General features: G+C 48.4%; 1 protein-coding gene across 4 annotated transcripts in view; it reads right to left on the reverse strand.

Annotated features, from left to right (window-relative positions):
* The window catches only part of OPHN1 (oligophrenin 1), a 584,093-nt gene that overhangs the window by 29,935 nt on the left and 535,141 nt on the right, over window positions 1-19,017 (reverse strand). For all 4 annotated transcript variants that reach the window (XM_063937075.1, XM_063937074.1, XM_063937076.1 and 1 more), the window contains one exon: window positions 243-384. In XM_063937075.1, coding sequence (XP_063793145.1) covers window positions 243-384 — 142 coding nt within the window. The remainder of the gene's footprint in view (window positions 1-242; window positions 385-19,017) is intronic.

The following is a 19,017-nucleotide window of genomic DNA, read 5'->3' on the forward strand; positions in this document are numbered from 1 at the left end:
TGTCTCCATACACTGTGAGCTTTGTCTCATTGTATTCCCATGATATCTGAGGGGTGTGAGGCTGTCAGACAATTTTTATTGGTCCAACAGGCATTTTATACGACCGTGCATGTCCAGCTTTAGAAGTGCTTCCATTTCTGGTGACTGCATTGCGAATACATCATTACTTCCTTTCATAAATGTATCTGGCCAATTTATATTCTGCTATAGCACTGTAGCACAGAAAACTAAAAATATATTACCTTCTTCACTCTGCCCAAGATTGAGGCAGATTCGCCCTCTGACCTGACGTTTAGAGATGGTGATGGGTTTGTGGGTCCGTGGGGTTATTCTGGGTGGAGGGACAGGAGGAGCTGTATTGTCTTCTGGAGGGCCAGAGAATATCTACAGCAGAGAGAAAATACTTCAGTACAGAGAGCACATCACATGCATACACAAGCAGCACTCTCTGGCCAACTGCTAAGCTGCTGAAAATGTCTAGAACAAAAACAGTAAAGAAAATTAAATTACCAACAGGTCTTCTGGAACACATCATCCCAATGAATAAGGAAATCTTGTTACATAACTTTATCCACATGAAATGCTACCATTAAAAGAAACATACACAGACACAAACAAGCACGGTATAATAAAACACAGATCACAGGCTCTTCTCCACTGCCTAGTTCTACAACATCCTCATCACTTACTAGAACACATTTTCGATCAATATACTGTTTATAGTAACCCCTTGCTACTTAATTTGCATATGTAATATGATTTTTGTTGTTATGTTTTGTAAACAAACATACTGCAGGACATTTTACTGAGAAGAATCATGGAAACGGCTCTCCAAACACACTGGAGAAAATTGCAATGCAAGTTGTCTGTAATTGCACTCATATTGTATATATGGAACTAAATGTAGATATTCGCCCAAATGGATTGTTGTATCTGTGTTCTTGTTCAACTAACGATCTTCATTACCATTATACCTGCTGCAAATTAAGTGTCATACATCAGATGGATCTCTGGGTACACAGAGCTCAGCATAACCTGACACACCCTCACTAAACTTAGCCTATTGTACATGCAAACACCCCTTTACCACCTACTGTAGTTACATCCATTCAGCTGCAAGTGGAGCAGTGACGCGCAGGCAGGGGAGGCAGAGCTTCTCCTGCCATACTCCAGAGTTTTCAATAAAAAAATGATATGAAAAATACGAAGAGTTTATAAATAGTCAAAACTGTGGAGTATACTGGTCTATGGGGGTAATTCAGAGTTGATCGCAGCAGCAAATCTAACTCTCTCTGCACATGTTATATCTGCCCCCCTGCAGTGCACATGGTTTTGCCCAACTGCTAACAAATTTGCTGCTGTGATCAACTCTGAATTACCTACTATGACAGGTGAGGCTGTACCTCCCCTGCCTACCTTGTCCACACATCGCTGATCAAAACACACCAAATTTCCAGTAGTATACACTGTAGTGAAGATGTGTACGAATTGCCTGTAGAGAATAGACTTGTGTCCAACTCTGTGTTGACTTCCTAGTCTTTTCCTCTTCTCCTTTCTCTTGCAGTAAGTGTGCATCATATCTGCAGACAACCATACTAGTAGTTCAATACTTCTCTCCTATTAGCTACATTTTGGTCCCCATAACATCTTTTCCAAAAAAACCTCTCCTGCAATCTTGCTTCCATACCCTTATTATTACTACCACCACTAAAGCATGAAGAAACCACCAGCCACATGTAAGGTCCTTTATTACACTACCACCCCACCTAGAAAAAGGCATTTTCCGCAACATTGTGAGTTTCCTAATGACACCAGCCCCCCTCAAGGGAGCCATGGACTGTTGGGAAATATTTAAATTTTCATGTTTCATTTCAAGTAGGGGAGGATTTAGGGGTGAGTGCGCACAACAGTAACGGACACCCCTGCCTGCATAATTTTATTATTTTTATTTATTGGTTGTAAGCCTTCATTTGAGGATAGCCAAATTAATAGAATAATAAAGAAAAAGCCTCTAACCATGATTTTGTTTTTATTATGTGTGCATATTTACTAAGTAGGACAGCATACAGGAGCAGTACTGTATGTGCATGTCCTACCCATTTACACTCCACTCATGATGGCATATGGTAACAGTGGGATCCGGTCTGAAGATCGACAGTGTCTTGGTCGACAATGTTTAGGTCGACCACTATAGGTCGACAGTCACTAGGTCGACATGGATGGAAGGTCGACAGGGTTTCTAGGTCGACATGTGCTAGGTCGACAGGTCTAAAGGTCGACATGAGTTTTTTAATTTTTTTTTCTTTTTTTGAATTTTTTCATACTTAACGATCCACGTGGACTACGATTGGAACGGTAAAGTGTGCCGAGCGAAGCGGCAGCGGAGCGAAGGCACCATGCCCGAAGCGAGCTATGCGAGGGGACGCGGTGCATTAATTTGGGATCCCGGTCACTCTACGAAGAAAACGACACAAAAAATAATAATAAATCCTCATGTCGACCTTTAGACCTGTCGACCTAGCACATGTCGACCTAGAAACCCTGTCGACCTTCCATCCATGTCGACCTAGTGACTGTCGACCTATAGTGGTCGACCTAAACATTGTCGACCTAGACACTGTCGATTTGATGAACCACACCCGGTAACAGTACAGTGGAAATATTTTGCAGTTACTGGTACATTTAAGGCTGACAGTACAGGTTGAGTATCCCATATCCAAATATTCCGAAATACGGAATATTCCGAAATACGGACTTTTTTGAGTGAGACTGAAATAGTGAAACCTTTGTTTTTTGATGGCTCAATGTACACAAGCTTTGTTTAATACACAAAGTTATTAAAAATATTGTATTAAATGACCTTTAGGCTGTGTGTATAAGGTGTATATGAAACATAAATGAATTGTGTGAATGTACACACACTTTGTTTAATGCACAAAGTTATAAAAATATTGTCTAAAATGACCTTCAGGCTGTGTGTATAAGGTGTATATGTAACATAAATGCATTCTGTGCTTATATTTAGGTCCCCTCACCATGATATCTCATTATGGTATGCAATTATTCCAAAATACGGAAAAATCCGATATCCAAAATACCTCTGGTCCCAAGCATATTGGATAAGGGATACTCAACCTGTACCAACAAAGGCATCCAAGTGCCACCCTCAAACAAGTGCTGCCCCTAGGCACGTGCCCCATGTGCATAGTGGGAAATTCGCCACTGTTCATAAATCATGCAGGGATTGCCAAGTGTATTCAACAGAAACTGTGTTTACAAATTGTAAATCATCATTAAGTAACTAGATATTATTGGTCACTGATGGCAGGGTGGAATTTCAGCAGGCACAGACGCATGCAAGTTTGGAAGGGAAACAAGAGTACGTGGCATTCATACTATCATGTATACTGTATCACATTATGTTAGACTAGGGCTGGACTACAATCCCAAGAATAAATACATTTCTGCCTAGATAGCTGTAAGGTTATATATTAGTAAAACCACACACCTTTAGTAAAATAGGAATTTAATACCTACCGGTAATTCCTTTTCTCGTAGTCCGTAGTGGATACTGGGGAAAAGAACTTTCAGTGCCGTGGGGTATAGATCGAGTCCATTGGAGCCTGGGCACTTTAAGAATTTAATAGTGTGTGCTGGCTCCTCCCCTCTATTCCCCTCCTAGCAGACTCAGTCTAGAAACTGTGCCCAAGGAGATGGACATACATGAGAGAAGGAATAACATGTAAAAGCGGTGAGGCAACAAACCAGCACACAATAGGAAAGCAGATGCACACCACAACAGAGGAGAGCAACGCTAACCCTATAAGGATAACAACGTTACCCAACATGAACAGGGGCAGCAACAGCAGACACTACCAACAAACTTACAAACTAGTAAGCAGGAAAACGAAGCACTGAGGCGGGCGCCCAGTACTCACTACGGACTATGAGAAAAGGAATTACCGGTAGGTATTAAATTGCTATTTTCTCTAACATCCTAGTGGATTCTGGGGAAAAGTACTTTCAGTACCGTGGGGAAGTCCCAAAGCTCCCAGAACCGGTGGGAGAATACTGAGACCCCTGCAAAACCACCTGACCAAACTGAAGGTCATCCCTGCCAAGGTGTCGAACCTGTAGAACTTAACAAACATGTTCGACCCAGACCAAGTAGCTGCACGGCACAGCTGTAGGGCCAGACACCCCGGGCAGCTGCCCAGGAAGAATCCACCGACCTTGTCGAGTGGGCGTGTACAGAACTCAGCAGCAGCAAAGCTGCCGAAGAATAGGCTTGTTGAATTATCAACCGAAGCCAACAAGCAATGGACTGCTTAGAAGCAGGGCATCCAACTTTAATAATAATAATAATTTTATTTATATAGCGCTCTTTGTCCAACAGGACTCAAGGCGCTATACAGACATCAAAAACTATGCACATAATACAGAGGATTTGAGTAATACAGCAATAGATCAGCCACAAAGACAAAAGAAAACCTTAAGCACACAGAAAGCATAATGCATGATTGGTGTAGACATTCTGGGTCATAACTTCCAAGGGTTGTGTATTCCACCCTCACAAGGTACCAGGTGCAGCAGCCATCTTGGGCGCACAGCGTAGGATTACCCAGGGTGAAATAGTCTACCCCTAGAAGAGATGACATAAAATGGGGGTGAAATAGTCTGCGGTATTTACCTGTTGACGAAAAGGAGAGCGTGATAGCTCTTTGGTAGCATGATAGAGGACAAACAGCGAGTCAGACTTCCTGTGACGAGCAGTCCTCTTGACTTAAATCCTCAAAGCCCTAACCACATCCAAGGACTTTGGAGCAACCAACGCATCCGACAGTAACGGAACCACAATCGGTTGATTAATGTGAAAGGCCGAAACCTGCGGGCAAGTCCTGAGCTCCGCCCTATCCTCATAAAATATAAAATATGGGCTCTTACAAGATAAGGCCCCCAATTCAGACACACGCCTAGCCGAAGCTAGAGCCAGCAACATTACAGTCTTTCAAGTAAGATACTTCAATTCTGCCCTATGTAAGGGCTCAAACCAATTCGACTGGAGAAAGGTCAAGACCATGTTAAGATCCCATGGAGCCGTGGGAGGAACAAAAGGTGGCTGGATATGAAGTACACCTTTCAGGAAGGTCTGTATTTCTGGAAGCACCGCGAGTTGCTTCTGGAAGAAGATGGAGAGAGACGAAATCTACACGTTAATGGAGCCTAATCTTAGGCCCAGATCCACGCCTGCTTGCAGAAAAAGCAGAAAATGGCCCAGTTGAAACTCCTCAAGAGAATATTTTCTACTCTCATACCAGGAAACATGTTTCTTCCAGATATGGTGGTAATGTTTTGACGTGACCCCCTTACTGGCCTGGACCATAGTTGAAATAACCTTGGAAGTGAGACCTTTTCTGGCTAGAATCTCCTTCTCAACCTCCACGCCGTTAAACGTAGCCACAATAAGTCTGGATAGACGAATGGTCCTTGTTGAAGAAGGTCCTCTCGGAGCGGCAGGGGCCAAGGTTCCTCCAGAGACAGGGTCAGGAGGTCCGCATACCAGGCCATTCGAGGCCAATCTGGGTCAATGAGAATTGCCTGAACGTTTTCCCTTTTGAGATTTTTGAGAACTCTGGGAGTGAGAGGGATAAGAGGAAACAGATACACGAACTGGTAAGTCCACGGCACCGTCAGGGAATCCACTGCCACTGCTTGTGGATCCCTTGTCCTGGAACAGTACCAACATAGCTTCTTTTTGAGACGAGAAACCATCAGGTCTATCTGTGGACAGCGCCACCGGTGAACCAGTTGTTGAAACACCTAAGGATGAAGGCCCCATTCTCCCGGATGGAGGTCGTGCCTGATGAGGAAATCCCCTTCCCAGTTGTCCACTCCTGGAATGAATATCGCGGAGATGTCCTTTGCGTTGGCTTTCAGCCAAAGGAGAATCCTGCACACCTCCCACATTGCGGCCCTGCTTTTTGTTCCTCCTTGTCAGTTTATGTACTCCACCGCCGTGGCATTGTCCGACTGCACCTGGATGGCTTGGTTGCGAAGAAGATAGGAGGCTTGTAGAAGAGCATTGTAAATTGCCCGTAGTTCCAGAATATTTATCGGGAGTGTAGATTCCTGGCTCGACCACCTCCCCTGGAACTGGGCCCCCTGTGTCACAGCACCCCAACCTCGGAGGCTGGCATCCGTCGCCAGTAAAGTCCAAGACTACGAACTGAAACTTCAACCCTTCACAAGGCGAGGTACCTGAAGCCACCATAACAGGGAAATCCGTGCTTTTGGCAACAGAATTACACTCTGATGCATGTGCAGGTGAGACCCTGACCACTTATCCAGGAGGTCCAGTTGGAATGGATGTGCATGAAATCTGCCGTACTGGATCGCCTCGTATGAGGCCACCATCTTGCCCAGTAGGCGGATGCAAAGATGAACAGAGACCTTGCGAGGCCTGAGCACTGAGCGGACCATAGACTAAACAGTCAGGGCCTTGTCCCGTGGAAGGAACACCTTCTGCGATACAGTGTCCAGTATCATTCCCAGGAACTGAATCCTTTGTGATGGTTCCAGGTGAGACTTCTGCAAATTTAGGATCCACCCGTGATCTGTAAGCAGGCGAGTAGTTAAATCGATGCTGTGTAGCAGACGTTCCCTAGACACTTCCTTTATCAGGAGATCGTCCAAGTAGGGGACTATGTTGACTCCCATCCTGCGCAATTGCAGCATCATTTCCGCCATGACTTTTGTGAACACCCTCGGAGCTGTGGATAGACCGGAGGGCAAGGCCTGAAACTGTAAGTGGTGGTCCATCACGGCTAACTGAAGGTAAGCCTGATGAGGAGACCATATCGGGATTTGCAGGTAAGCGTCCTTGATGTCCAGAGATACTAGGAACTCCCCTTCCTCCAGGAGATCACCGCTCTCAGGGACTCCATCTTGAACTTGAACACCTGTAGACACCGGTTCAGAGATTTTAGATTCAAGATAGGCCCTACCGACCTGTCCGCCTTCGGTACACTGAACAGATTGGAGTAAAAACCCTTTCGATGTAACGTGGGGAGTACTGGGACCACAACCCCCGTTTGTACCAGTTTTTGAATTGCATATTGCAAGGTAACTCTTGCTAAGGGTGAAGCTGGCAAGCTGGACTTGAAGAATCTGTGAGGAGGCATTGTCTGAAATTCCAGTCGGTAACCTTGGAGTATAAGATCCCTCACCCAAGGATCCCGACAGGACTGTCTCCACACGTGGGCGAAGTGACAAAGGCGAGCACCCACCTGAAAGTCGCCTTGCTGTTGAGGCCAACCGTCATGCGGAGGCCTTAGTGGAGGATGATCCAGAGGTCTGGTCCAGGGGTCCAGCAGCAGCAGCAGCTGGTTTACGGGACATACCACGATTTCACCTAGCCGCATTAGAGGCACCTCTGGCTCTGCCTTTGAATCTTGCCACAAGAAAGGACAGCAGGAAAGGCGAGTGTAGGGACGCCTAGCAGGGGGCGCAGCAGACGGTAAATATGTAGACTTACCCGCTGTTACCTGGGAGATCCACTTGTTCAGTTCCTCCCCGAACAAGGGTTCTACTGTAAATAACGAGTTTTATGGTAAGAACTTACCTTTGTTAAAACTCTTTCTGCGAGGTACACTGGGCTCCACAAGGATAGACATTGGGGTGTAGAGTAGGATCTTGATCCAAGGCACTAACAGACTCAAAAGCTTTGACTGTTCCCAAGATGCATAGCGCCGCCTCTTCTATAACCCCGCCTCCCTGCACAGGAGCTCAGTTTTTAGTTAACCAGCCCAATGCAGTAGCAGGAAAAGAGACGACAACAGTTAGTAACCACAAACACCACATTCTCATGACAGGAGAAGTGTCAGCAGCTAATGCCATACCAACCCAAAGAAGCTAAATGCGTCAGGGTGGACGCCTCATGGAGCCCAGTGTACCTCGCAGAAAGAGTTTTAACAAAGGTAAGTTCTTACCATAAAACTCATTTTCTGCTGCGGGGTACACTGGGCTCCACAAGGATAGACATTGGGGATGTCCTAAAGCAGTTCCTTATGGGAGGGGACGCACTGTAGCGGGCACAAGAACCCGGCGTCCAAAGGAAGCATCCTGGGAAGTGGCAGTATCAAAGGCATAGAATCTTATGAACGTGTTCACTGAGGACCACATAGCCGCCTTGCACAATTGTTCAAGGGTCGCACCACGGCGGGCCGCCCAAGAAGGTCCAACAGACCGAGTAGAATGGGCCGTAATGTGAGCACGAGCTGACAGACCAGCATGTGCAATCACCATTCTAATCCATCTGGCCAAAGTCTGCTTGTGAGCAGGCCAGCCACGTTTGTGAAATCCAAACAGAACAGAGAATCAGATTTCCTAATAGAAGCAGTTCTCTTCACATAGATACAGAGAGCCCGTACCACATCCAAAGACCGCTCTTTGGGAGACAGATCAGGAGAAACAAGTGCCGGAACCACAATCTCCTGATTAAGGTGGATTAAGAAACCACCTTAGGTAAATATCCGGGACGAGTTCGAAGAACCGCCCGGTCACGGTGAAATATCTGATATGGGGAACTACAAGACAAGGCACCCAAATCCGACACTCTTCTAGCTGATGCAATAGCCAGCAGAAACACCACCTTATGGGAAAGCCACTTAAGATCAGCTGAACCAAGAGGTTCAAACGGAGGCTTTTGTAACGCCTCCAGAACCACCGACAAGTCCCAAGGAGCCACAGGCGGGACATAGGGAGGTTGGATACGCAACACACCCTGAGTAAAGGTATGCACATCAGGTAAGGTCGCAATTTTTCTCTGAAACCACACCGACAAGGCAGAAATGTGAACCTTGAGGGAGGCCAGACGCAGGCCTAAGTCCAGGCCCTGCTGAAGAAAAGCCAACAACTTGGCAGTACTAAACTTGGAAGCGTCATAATTGTTAGATGCGCACCAAACAAAGTAAGAATGCTAGACCCTATGGTAAATACGAGCCGAAGCCGGTTTCCGGGCCCGCAACATAGTTTGAATGACCGCCTCAGAAAACCCTTTAGACCTCAAGACGGAAGCTTCAAGAGCCACGCCATCAAAGACAGCCGGGCCAGGTCCTGGTAGACACAGGGGCCCTGAACGAGGAGGTCTGGGCGTTGTGGAAGTAGAATTGGACGCTCTGACGAGAGGCCCTGCAGGTCTGAGAACCAGTGCCGTCTGGGCCATGCTGGAGCTATGAGAAGCAGGATTCCTCTTTCCTGCTTGAACTTCCGAATTACCCTGGGCAGGAGTGACACTGGATGGAACACGTACGGCAACCGAAACCTCCACGGCACCGCCAGCGCGTCCACGAATGCTGCTTGAGGATCCCTTGTCCTTGCTCCGAAGACCAGAACCTTGTGATTGTGTCGAGACGCCATCAGATCCACATCTGGAAGGCCCCACCTTTCCACTAGGAGTTGAAACACTTCTGGATGGAGGCCCCACTCTCCGGCGTGTACGTCCTGACGACTGAGAAAGTCTGCTTCCCAATTCAGGACTCCCGGAATGAATATTGCCGATATGGCCGGTAGATGGCGTTCCACCCATTGAAGAATCCGTGAGACTTCCTTCATTGCCAAGCGGCTTCGAGTGCCGCCTTGATGATTTATGTAAGCCACTGTGGTGGCGTTGTCCGACTGTACTTGAACAGGACGGTTCTGAATTTAATGCTGGGCCAGGTTCAATGAGTTGAAGACCGCCCGCAATTCCAGAATGTTGATCGGGAGGAGTGTTGCTCCAGCACCGCGCCCCAACCCCTTAGACTGGCATCTGTCGTCGACAGAACCCAGTCGGTTATCCAGAAGGGATGGCCCCTGCACAATCGTTGGTCCTGGAGCCACCAGTACAGCGACAGACGTACCTCCGGAGTCAATGAGATCATTTGAGACCTGATCCGGTGAGGCAGGCCATCCCACTTGGCCAGAATCAGCCTCTGGAGAGGGCGAGAATGGAATTGAGCATACTCCACCATGTCGAATGCTGACACCATGAGGCCCAGCATCTGCATCGCCGAATGTATCGACACTTGCGGACGAGAGAGGAAGCAACGAATCCTGTTCTGAAGCTTCAGGACTTTCTCCTGAGACAAGAACAACCGCTGGTTATGTGTGTTCAATAGCGTTCCCAGGTGCACCATGCTCTGAGCAGGTACCAGGGAGGACTTCTTCTAGTTGATTATCCACCCGTGGGCTTGCAGAACCGGACTGTCAGATCTAGGTGACGTAGGAGAATTTCTGGGGAATTTGCTAGGATCAACAAGTCGTCCAGATACGGTAGGATCCTGACCCCTTGACGGCGGAGTACCACCGTCATCACCGCCATAACTTTGGTGAAGACTTGCGGAGCCGTGGTTAAACCAAAAGGTAACGCCCGAAACTGGTAATGGAGGTTGCCAATCGCAAACCTCAGGTATTGCTGATGCGACACTGCTATAGGAATATGAAGGTAAGCATCCTGTATATCCAGGGAGACCATATAATCCCCAGGTTCCAAGGCCAGAACGATAGAGTGAAGGGTTTCCATACGGATCTTGGAGACTCTCACAAACTTGTTCAATGCCTTGAGGTTGAGAATGGGCCGGGAGGACCCATTCGGTTTCAAAACTAGAAATAGCGGAGAATAGTACCCCTGGCCTCTCTGTGCAAGAGGCATCTGTACTACCACTCCTGTGTCCAGGAGGGTCTGTACCACCGAATGTAGAGTTTTTGCCTTTGTCTGGTCCGAAGGAACGTCTGTCAGGCAAAATCGATGAGGGGGCCGGTTTTTGAATGCTATGGCGTAACCTCGAGTGACGACTTCCCGTACCCAGGCATCTGAAGTGGACTTCAACCAATTCTGGGTATACCCTAGAAGCCGGCCCCCCACCCTGGGATCCCCCAGGGGGAAGCCCGCCCTGTCATGCGGCAGGCTTATCGGTCTTTGAAGCTGGCTGACGGGCAGCCCAGGCTCTTTTGGGCTTTGGCTTACCAGGTTTAGAAGTGCGGGCCTGCTTGTGGTACGCCTGACCTTTTGCTTTACCTGAAGGACGAAAGGAGGTACCTTTAGCCTTCGGCACAGAAGGAGCGGTACTTGGCAGACAGGCAGTTTTGGCAGTAGCCAAATCAGCCACTATCTTATTTAAGTCCTCCCCAAACAGAATATCTCCCTTTAAAGGGCGTACCTCCAGGGTTTTTCTAGAATCCAGATCCACGGACCAGGATCTCAGCCACAATATCCGGCGAGCCAGGACTGACGTAGTAGAGGCCTTGGCTGCTAGAATACCGGAATTAGAAGCCGTCTCTTTAATATAATGAGAAGCTGTGACAATATATGACAAGCACTGTCTAGCATGGTCAGAAGAGATTTCAGCTTCCAACTCTAGGGCCCACGCTTCAATAGCCTCTGCAGCCCATGTCGCTGCAATAGTGGGCCTCTATGCAGCACCCGTGAGGGTGTAAATCGCTTTCAGACAACCCTCCACACGTTTATCCGTAGGCTCTTTCAGAGACGTGATGGTAGTGACAGGTAGAGCTGAGGAAACCACCATCCTTGCCACATGCGAGTCCACTGGAGGAGGCGTTTCCCAATTTTTAGACAGCTCTGGCATGAGGGGATAGCGAGCCAGCATCTTCTTTTGAGGCACAAACTTCTTCCCAGGATTTTCCCAGGGTTCCTGACGTATATCCACCAGGTGATCAGAATGAGGTAAAACTTGCTTAACCACCTTCTGACGTTTGAACCTATCTGGTTTCTTAGGAGGGACGGATGGCTCGGGATCATCCGTAATCTGTAGAATCAACTTAATAGCCTCCAAAAGATCAGGAACATCCACATGTGAACTCTCCTCCCCATCAGCAGTATCTGTGTCAGAACCTGTGGGGTCAGTGTAAGCGCCATCTTCGTCAGACGAGGTGTCAGTGACAGCAGTGGATTGTGAGGAGGTAAGAGCTCGCTTAGAAGACCCCTTGGTCTTAGGCGAGCGAGGGTCAGACTTTTTAGTAGTCAAAGACTGGTTCAATTTCTTCAATTGAGCAGACAAGTTATCTGCCCACGGCGGGTTAGCCGCGGGGACCACATACAGTTGAACCGGCATAAGAGGTCCCATAGGGGGCGTTAGTTTAGTAACTAGCGTATTCAGAAGTGTGGAGAAAGTAGCCTACAGCGGGTCATTATGGACCCCCGTTGCCACAGTCCCACTGTGGGGCAAGGAGCCCCCAGAACCAGAGCCCGTAGCTGCTATATTCTCCTCATAGGGATCTGTGGCGTCAGCAACACCGGCAGTGTGTTCAGCCCCAGAACCGTTACCCTCAGAAGCAGACATGATATAACTTGCAATATCAGGTAACACAGTACAATTGTCAGCAGCACAATACCTCTTGCCCAAACCCCTGCGCAGTGTAGTCAGCACAAGCAGGGATACAGGAGAGATATGGTGACTAAAATCACAGAGAAAAATACACTTAGAGTAGGTCTTGTGAATATCCTATATTACAGTATTATAAACCTGACGCACCAAGCCCCCTCAGGTTATAGAATATAGGGATAGCAAGTTGAGTGAGAGACACGTAATGAAAATCACCCAGCAAGCTAATGCACACACATATAGTCACAGTTGTACAATGCAGAGGTTATTGCAAACAATAATACTGCACTGGACTAGCTTATATACTGTATATAGCTATGTAGTCAATAGATATAACACTGCACAGTAAAGACTGGATGTATATCATAGGGTACTTGTACCAGAGAACCCTGACTAAATGCACTTTTTCTTAAGTATTCTACATGTCATTTAGACAGTGATAGTTAAGTGTCTTGTAAAGTCACAGCGCTGACTAAGAGGCGGCTTTACAAAGGAGGATTTGCCCAAGCAGTCCCAGGAACAGTGCAGCTGAGAGAAATGGCGCCCAAACACTGACTGGGAGTGAGGGAGATACAGATATGCAGCTCCAGGGCGGGAACATTTACTGTAAATGGCGCCCTGGGGACGGGGGAGGGGCTCCAGGTCTAAGCCTTATCCCCTCTGCTGGCAAAACCACCTGGTCTTGCGGGCTACATATAAAAAGGTTTGGAGAGAAAACCTGACATGCACCCATGCCCTGGTGATCTAGTGGGATCGCCTGTACTGTCACAGTGTCCACCGCCAGCGCGCGCGGCCCGCCTCCCACAGGCCGCGCCAGATCGCGATACAGCACGGGTCTTGCGAGCTGGACCCACTCACCACCTCCCGAAGCACGGCCACGCGATCCTGGAGAGCCCCAGTCGTGTGTGCCTGACAGGAAGAAAACCGGAGCCTCACGCTGTAGTTACCCGGCAACCAGGGCGCGGGAGTGTACAGCGCCGCTAGGGAGAGATGGAGATGCAGCAGTGAATGTCTCCTGACATCTACACACTGCTGCAGCCCTTGAAGTCTTCACTTTTCTTCATAAAAAGCTCTTCTTAGGGCTGCCCGGAGCAGCCCCTCTGTTACGTGCCTGCTATCTGCGGCACAAACTACAAAACTGAGCTCCTGTGCAGGGAGGCGGGGTTATAGAGGCGGCGGCGATATGCATATTGGGAACAGTCAAAGCTTTTGAGCCTGTTGGTGCCTCGGATCAAGATCCTACTCTACACCCTAATGTCTATCCTTGTGGAGCCCAGTGTACCCCGCAGCAGAAAGAAGATTTTCCACACATTTCTTGGAGTCAGCATCCGCTGACCAAGTGCGCAGCCACAGGGCCCTGCAGGCCGAGACCGCCATAGCCGTGGTATGGCCATTGAGAAGACACAATTCCTTAATTGCCTCACTCATAAAATTCACAGCATCCTGGATATAATGCAGTAGAGTAAAGAACTCCTGAGGGAGAGAGTCAAACCCACGTATTATATTATCAGACCATTTTACCATGGCTCTAGAAATCCATCCACTGGCTATAGTGGGCCTTTGAGCTATTCCTGCTGCAGTATAGATAGATTTGAGGGTAGTCTCAATCTTGCGATCAGCAGGATCTTTTAGTGAAATTGCCCCAGGTACAGGCAAGTACACGTTTCTTAGACAGCCTGGACACTGAGGGATCCACTGACGGGGGATTTTCCCATAACTTCCTATCCTCAGAGGGGAAATCAGGATTTTGGTACTTACCGATAAATCCCTTTCTCCGATTCCACAGGGGCCACTGGAGCGTAGTTACAATGGGGAAATAGTAGGCAGTAAATGGGAGCTGGCACTTTAAAATTCTCACACTGTGGCTAGCTCCTCCCCTACTATCTCCCCTCCAAGCCAGTCTACGTAAAACTGTGCCCGATGAGAGATGGAATAAACAAACCTTAAGGTAGAGGAGGTTAATGACGCCCTGTAAACCAGGATAACCCAAACTAAACCTGGAACAGAACCTGACAAAAAACCAGGCTAGCCTGAACTCAACAAGCAGTCATATGGTGATCTGCAAACCGTTAAGCAAAAAACAAGGAGGAACAGCGCTGGGCGGGCGTCCAGTGGCCCCTGTGGAATCGGAGAAAGGGATTTATCGGTAAGTACCAAAATCCTGATTTCTCCTTCATCCACTAGGGGCCACTGGAGCGTAGTTACAATGGGGACGTCCCAGAGCTCCCAAAAACGGGTGGGAGAGCGCTGAGAGTCCTATAAAAACTGCTCGGCCAAACTGTGATGCAGAGGCCGCAAAAGTGTCAAACTTGTAGAATTTGACAAAGCGAATGTCGGTCCGACCAAGTAGCAGCCCGACAAAGTATTCATGGAGACCCCACGGGCAGCCGCCTACGAAGGTCTCACAACGCGCGTAAAGTGCGCTGAAATGGAAAATGGAGGCTCCCTAGAAACTGGCAAGAAGACTGTCTGATGGTCAGATGTATCCAACGGCCCAGCGTACGCTGGGACCCCAGCTATTTAGCATGGGAGCATCGTACAGAGACAAAGAAGAAAAACACTTCGTCGAATAGCCGAAGACCTCTGTAGAGAGAGTCGGCGAGCCCTGACAAGCCTTCGAAGAGGACCGAAAAACACTAGTGTCAGATTTATATGAAAACTGGATATCCCCTCTGGAAGAAACGACTGCTGAGGCCGAAGCTCAGCCGGGGGAATTGCCAATAGAGTACTCCCTGAAAAATAGGCCGAACTTACGGCCGCTAGACTAATCTCTTTTGGAAGAAAACCGAAAAAGGCAGAGAGCTAAAATTCCGGTCATTGTGGTCTGAAGCGCCGCGGAGCCAAACCTTCCAGAGAAACCACAGATGAATGGTAACTGAAAGAAGGGGAAAAACCCCTTTTATCCTTATTATGTCCCATAAAGTTTTTCAAAAGTGGCAAAAGCGAGAAGAGGTAACAGACTTCTGAAATCGGTGCCCAGTAGGCCTAACCGAACTAGGGAACTCCTCCCTTCTGAGGTCTCGTGAACCGTCACCCGGTTAAACGAAACAAGTGTAAAATTGAACAAAGAAAAGGACCCTGTTGAAGTAGACAGTCCAGTCGAGGTAGGAGCCCAGGCTCCTCTACTGACAACAGGTGTATCTGTATCCTCAAGTCATGCGTGGCCCAACCAGCGCCACCGAGAGGACTAGCACACCTAATTCCCTCCTGTGTTACCGAACATGAGGTAGAAATAGAAAAGGAGGCAGGATAGAGTAACCAGAAAACTCCCCGGAGCCCTGAGGGCCTCCTCGGCTACTGCTGCCAGAGCTCACGTCCGAGAGTAGTAAAGGGTTAAAGAGTCAGTCAGAACGCCCTGAGGTCGATCCGAAATCTCCGCCCACAGCGGACCGGCTGACAAAACTCCGGGGAATGTTCCCTCACCCGGGAGTCTGACCTGGTGGCTTGACCTGGAAAGAAGAGTGTTGTCCCCCGCTCAGAGAGGAATGTAGGCGACCACTCATTGCGTCGCAACTTGATTTAAGGAATAGAGTACCTGGTGCCGAGGAAGGAAAAATCCTCTGACGAACAGTGTTGACAAACGTCTACGAGGACCATAGATAGGATCTGTGTCGAACCAGAAGCTCCTGGATCCTCCGGATATTCCGAAGCCACCTAATGTACAGAGTGGGATAGTAGCAGTAGATTGTCTCCTAAGGGAACCAACGTCACCTACTGTCCTGAAAAAGAGTTATTGTGTGATCTTCCTGAACCCTGTGGGAGCGGAAGAGAGAGACCGAAAGGAAAGGACTGACAGCGAAAATGAGAATCCTGTAATGCGACTCTGAGAAAAGCCCGTCCAACGGAAATCAGTAAACAGGCATCCCTGAAGACAAGGGACACGTAGAACCCCCTTTCTTGTTCAAAACTAGCAATCACAGACTGAAAGGATTGTACGGCCAGAATAGGTCTGGCCTAGTCAACTGGCTTCGGAACGTGAACAGAAAACAAAGGCCTGAGTACTGTCCCGATTCAAAGGATATCGGAGAAACAGGGATCAACAGCCTTTTCGGTTAAAAGCATATGGAGTGCCACCTGCAGTATGACTCTCTTGATTCCTGAAACGGTTGTACAGCAAAATCTAGTCTGTAACCGCCCAATCCTTCTCAGTACTCCCCGTAGGACCACCGACATGTGCCTACCCTGGGACCCTCCAGCTGGTAGGAAGGTTTGACCTGTAGTGAGTGTATAGGATGACCTAAACTCGGACTGGACCGAGGATGTTGAACCGCTGCTTCAGCCTGTCACCCTGGCGACATAGATATCGTGTGTGAAGTCGAAAGCTTGAAAGGCACGGAAAGATCTAGAGGAAAAACCGGTAAAGGTCTGTCCTGAAGCTGGGGCAGCAGTAGGAGAAAGAAAAGTGGACTTACCTCCAATGGTTCAAGAAATCCTGCAGATAGTTCCTTCCCCTGAACCATCTGCCCTGTAGGACTTCATGTTCACCTGTCACTGTCACAGCCCCAGAGGTCGTCTGGTTAAGACAGCCCAAGCGAAAATGCAGGTTCCGAGTCTGCAGACGTGGAGACCTCCAAAGAAGATAAAGCAGAATCGTGATTCTGACCTGTACCAAAATATCAGTTTCCTGATGTAACCTAGAGGACAATTTGTCCACAACCTACCTGCTCCGGACAAGGTAGAACCCTGTTGCCGTATATGTCTCTTCGATGGATACCTGACCAATGTTGCCTCAGGAAAACGGCCGCTTGTTGGACCGGTGATACATTGAGGGTAAACCTTGGAGAGGTTCTGATCCCATTTCCCTCCTTCTGCGGGGAAAAGATAGGAAAACAAACATTGTTTTTTACCTGAAATTGTGTATGCGGGTGTCTGCAAGCCGTCTACTGGAGCCTGTCCAGCTCATCCAAAACTGGACCATTTCATCATCGGCGCCGAACCCTGATGGGTCTGACGTGTCCGCCTTCTTTACCTGCAGTATCAGACAAACTGCTGTATAATGCACCTGGATATTCTGAGACACTGGTTGAGATTGCACCGAAAACAAACATCCACTGTATCCTGGGCATCTCTCGCCTCCTCCCCGAGGGGCCTTTCCACTGCCGAGTGGTGTAATCTGGGAGGCTAGCAAGGTTCTTTTAGAAACCTGGAGATACAAGGTCTCTGGTTAATAGTGACATTACCTGCGTAACCTGAACTGTTCCAACAGGAGTGTCCTGCAGGTGCGTGGAGGGCTAAGCAGATGGCTCCACCGCATACTTCACACCTAAGAGGGAATTCTTTGACTATCCCAGGTGAGACAAACGAAAGGAGAAAAGGTGGGTTAAATAAACACAGCGCTATGTAAGGTCTGCACTATAATGTGTAGAGACCTACACAATTCCATATAAACTTTCTAGTGAACCCGTAGTGGTGCGCTGTTCTACTGACTGAGCTATCTGTGCTCTGTTGGAATTCAAAACCCCGGTCCCCCTGTTGAGATACCCGCTACTAGCGTACTGAGCTGCAACGTATCTTCTGTGGTTGGGTGTTTAGGGGATTAGTGTGCTGAGCCACACTGTTTTATATATACACATTCCCCAAATTGCCAATAGCATTAGTACCCAGTGACACCAAGGAATAATAAAGGGAAGGCAACACCCCGCCCTGTATGTAGTGTACCGCTAATTAAGGTGCACCAGATGTTTTCGGAGGTTCCGCTGGCTTTTCAAAATGGTGGCCAGCCTGTGAGAAAAGATGGGTGAAAATGTTATGTGGCAAGGCGGGGCATTTTGTCGTTATAAAACATTGCGGAAGTGGTTTGTTTTACCCCCTATATCTGGCATTGTATGCATATATATTGAAATATATATATATATACATACACCCGCACACATACAAATATCTATATACACAAACAAACACCCAACAGGGTAGATAAATACTGTGTGAAAAAACTGTTATTGCACACTAGATTTAAATCCTTAATGAGCTGATCCCCAGCTCCTGTTATATAGCAGGCTCCCTGATTAAAAGTCATTAACTCCTTAGACTAATGTTATAACTCTCACTTAATTTAAATCAATTCATAAATATACTATCCAGGTCTCAATCTCCTGAACCCCCACCTCATAGTCCGGAGACTTACTGACTGAGCCCTAGCAGCTTCCTTCTACAGCCTTTTGTATGGAATGCCGGGCAGAGGACTCTCATGCAGGAAGGAATGTGTTATCTCCCTGCACAGAAAACTAAAATCCCCCTCTAGCGCTGGGAGCCGCCGCCGGGAGCCCGTTGAGCAAAGCGGGAATGTCAGCCTCACCTTTTAAATGTGCCGGAGTGGCCGGGGAGCGGCGGTACTGAAACGGCCAGGGAGCGGAGGTACTGGAGTGGCCGGGGCCGGAGTACGCACTGCTGGAGCAAGCGGGGACTTGTACGCGCTGCTGCAGCTGCCGGGGGACGGAGAGCGCTGAGCCTACAGCGCGGGAGTTAGCTCCGCCCCCCCCCCCCCGCTTCGGCGCCAATTTCAAAAATGAAACCCGCTGCACATGAAGCGGGAAGCGACTGTATCTCCCCGGCCGCCTGTATGCTGCGGCCGGGGAGCGGAGAGTGCTTAGCGCCGAACGGAGCGGGAGTTAGCTCCGCCCCCTCCACTATTGGCGCC

This window comes from Pseudophryne corroboree, chromosome 8 (genome assembly GCF_028390025.1).
Source record: "Pseudophryne corroboree isolate aPseCor3 chromosome 8, aPseCor3.hap2, whole genome shotgun sequence".
NCBI classification, from domain to species: domain Eukaryota; kingdom Metazoa; phylum Chordata; class Amphibia; order Anura; family Myobatrachidae; genus Pseudophryne; species Pseudophryne corroboree.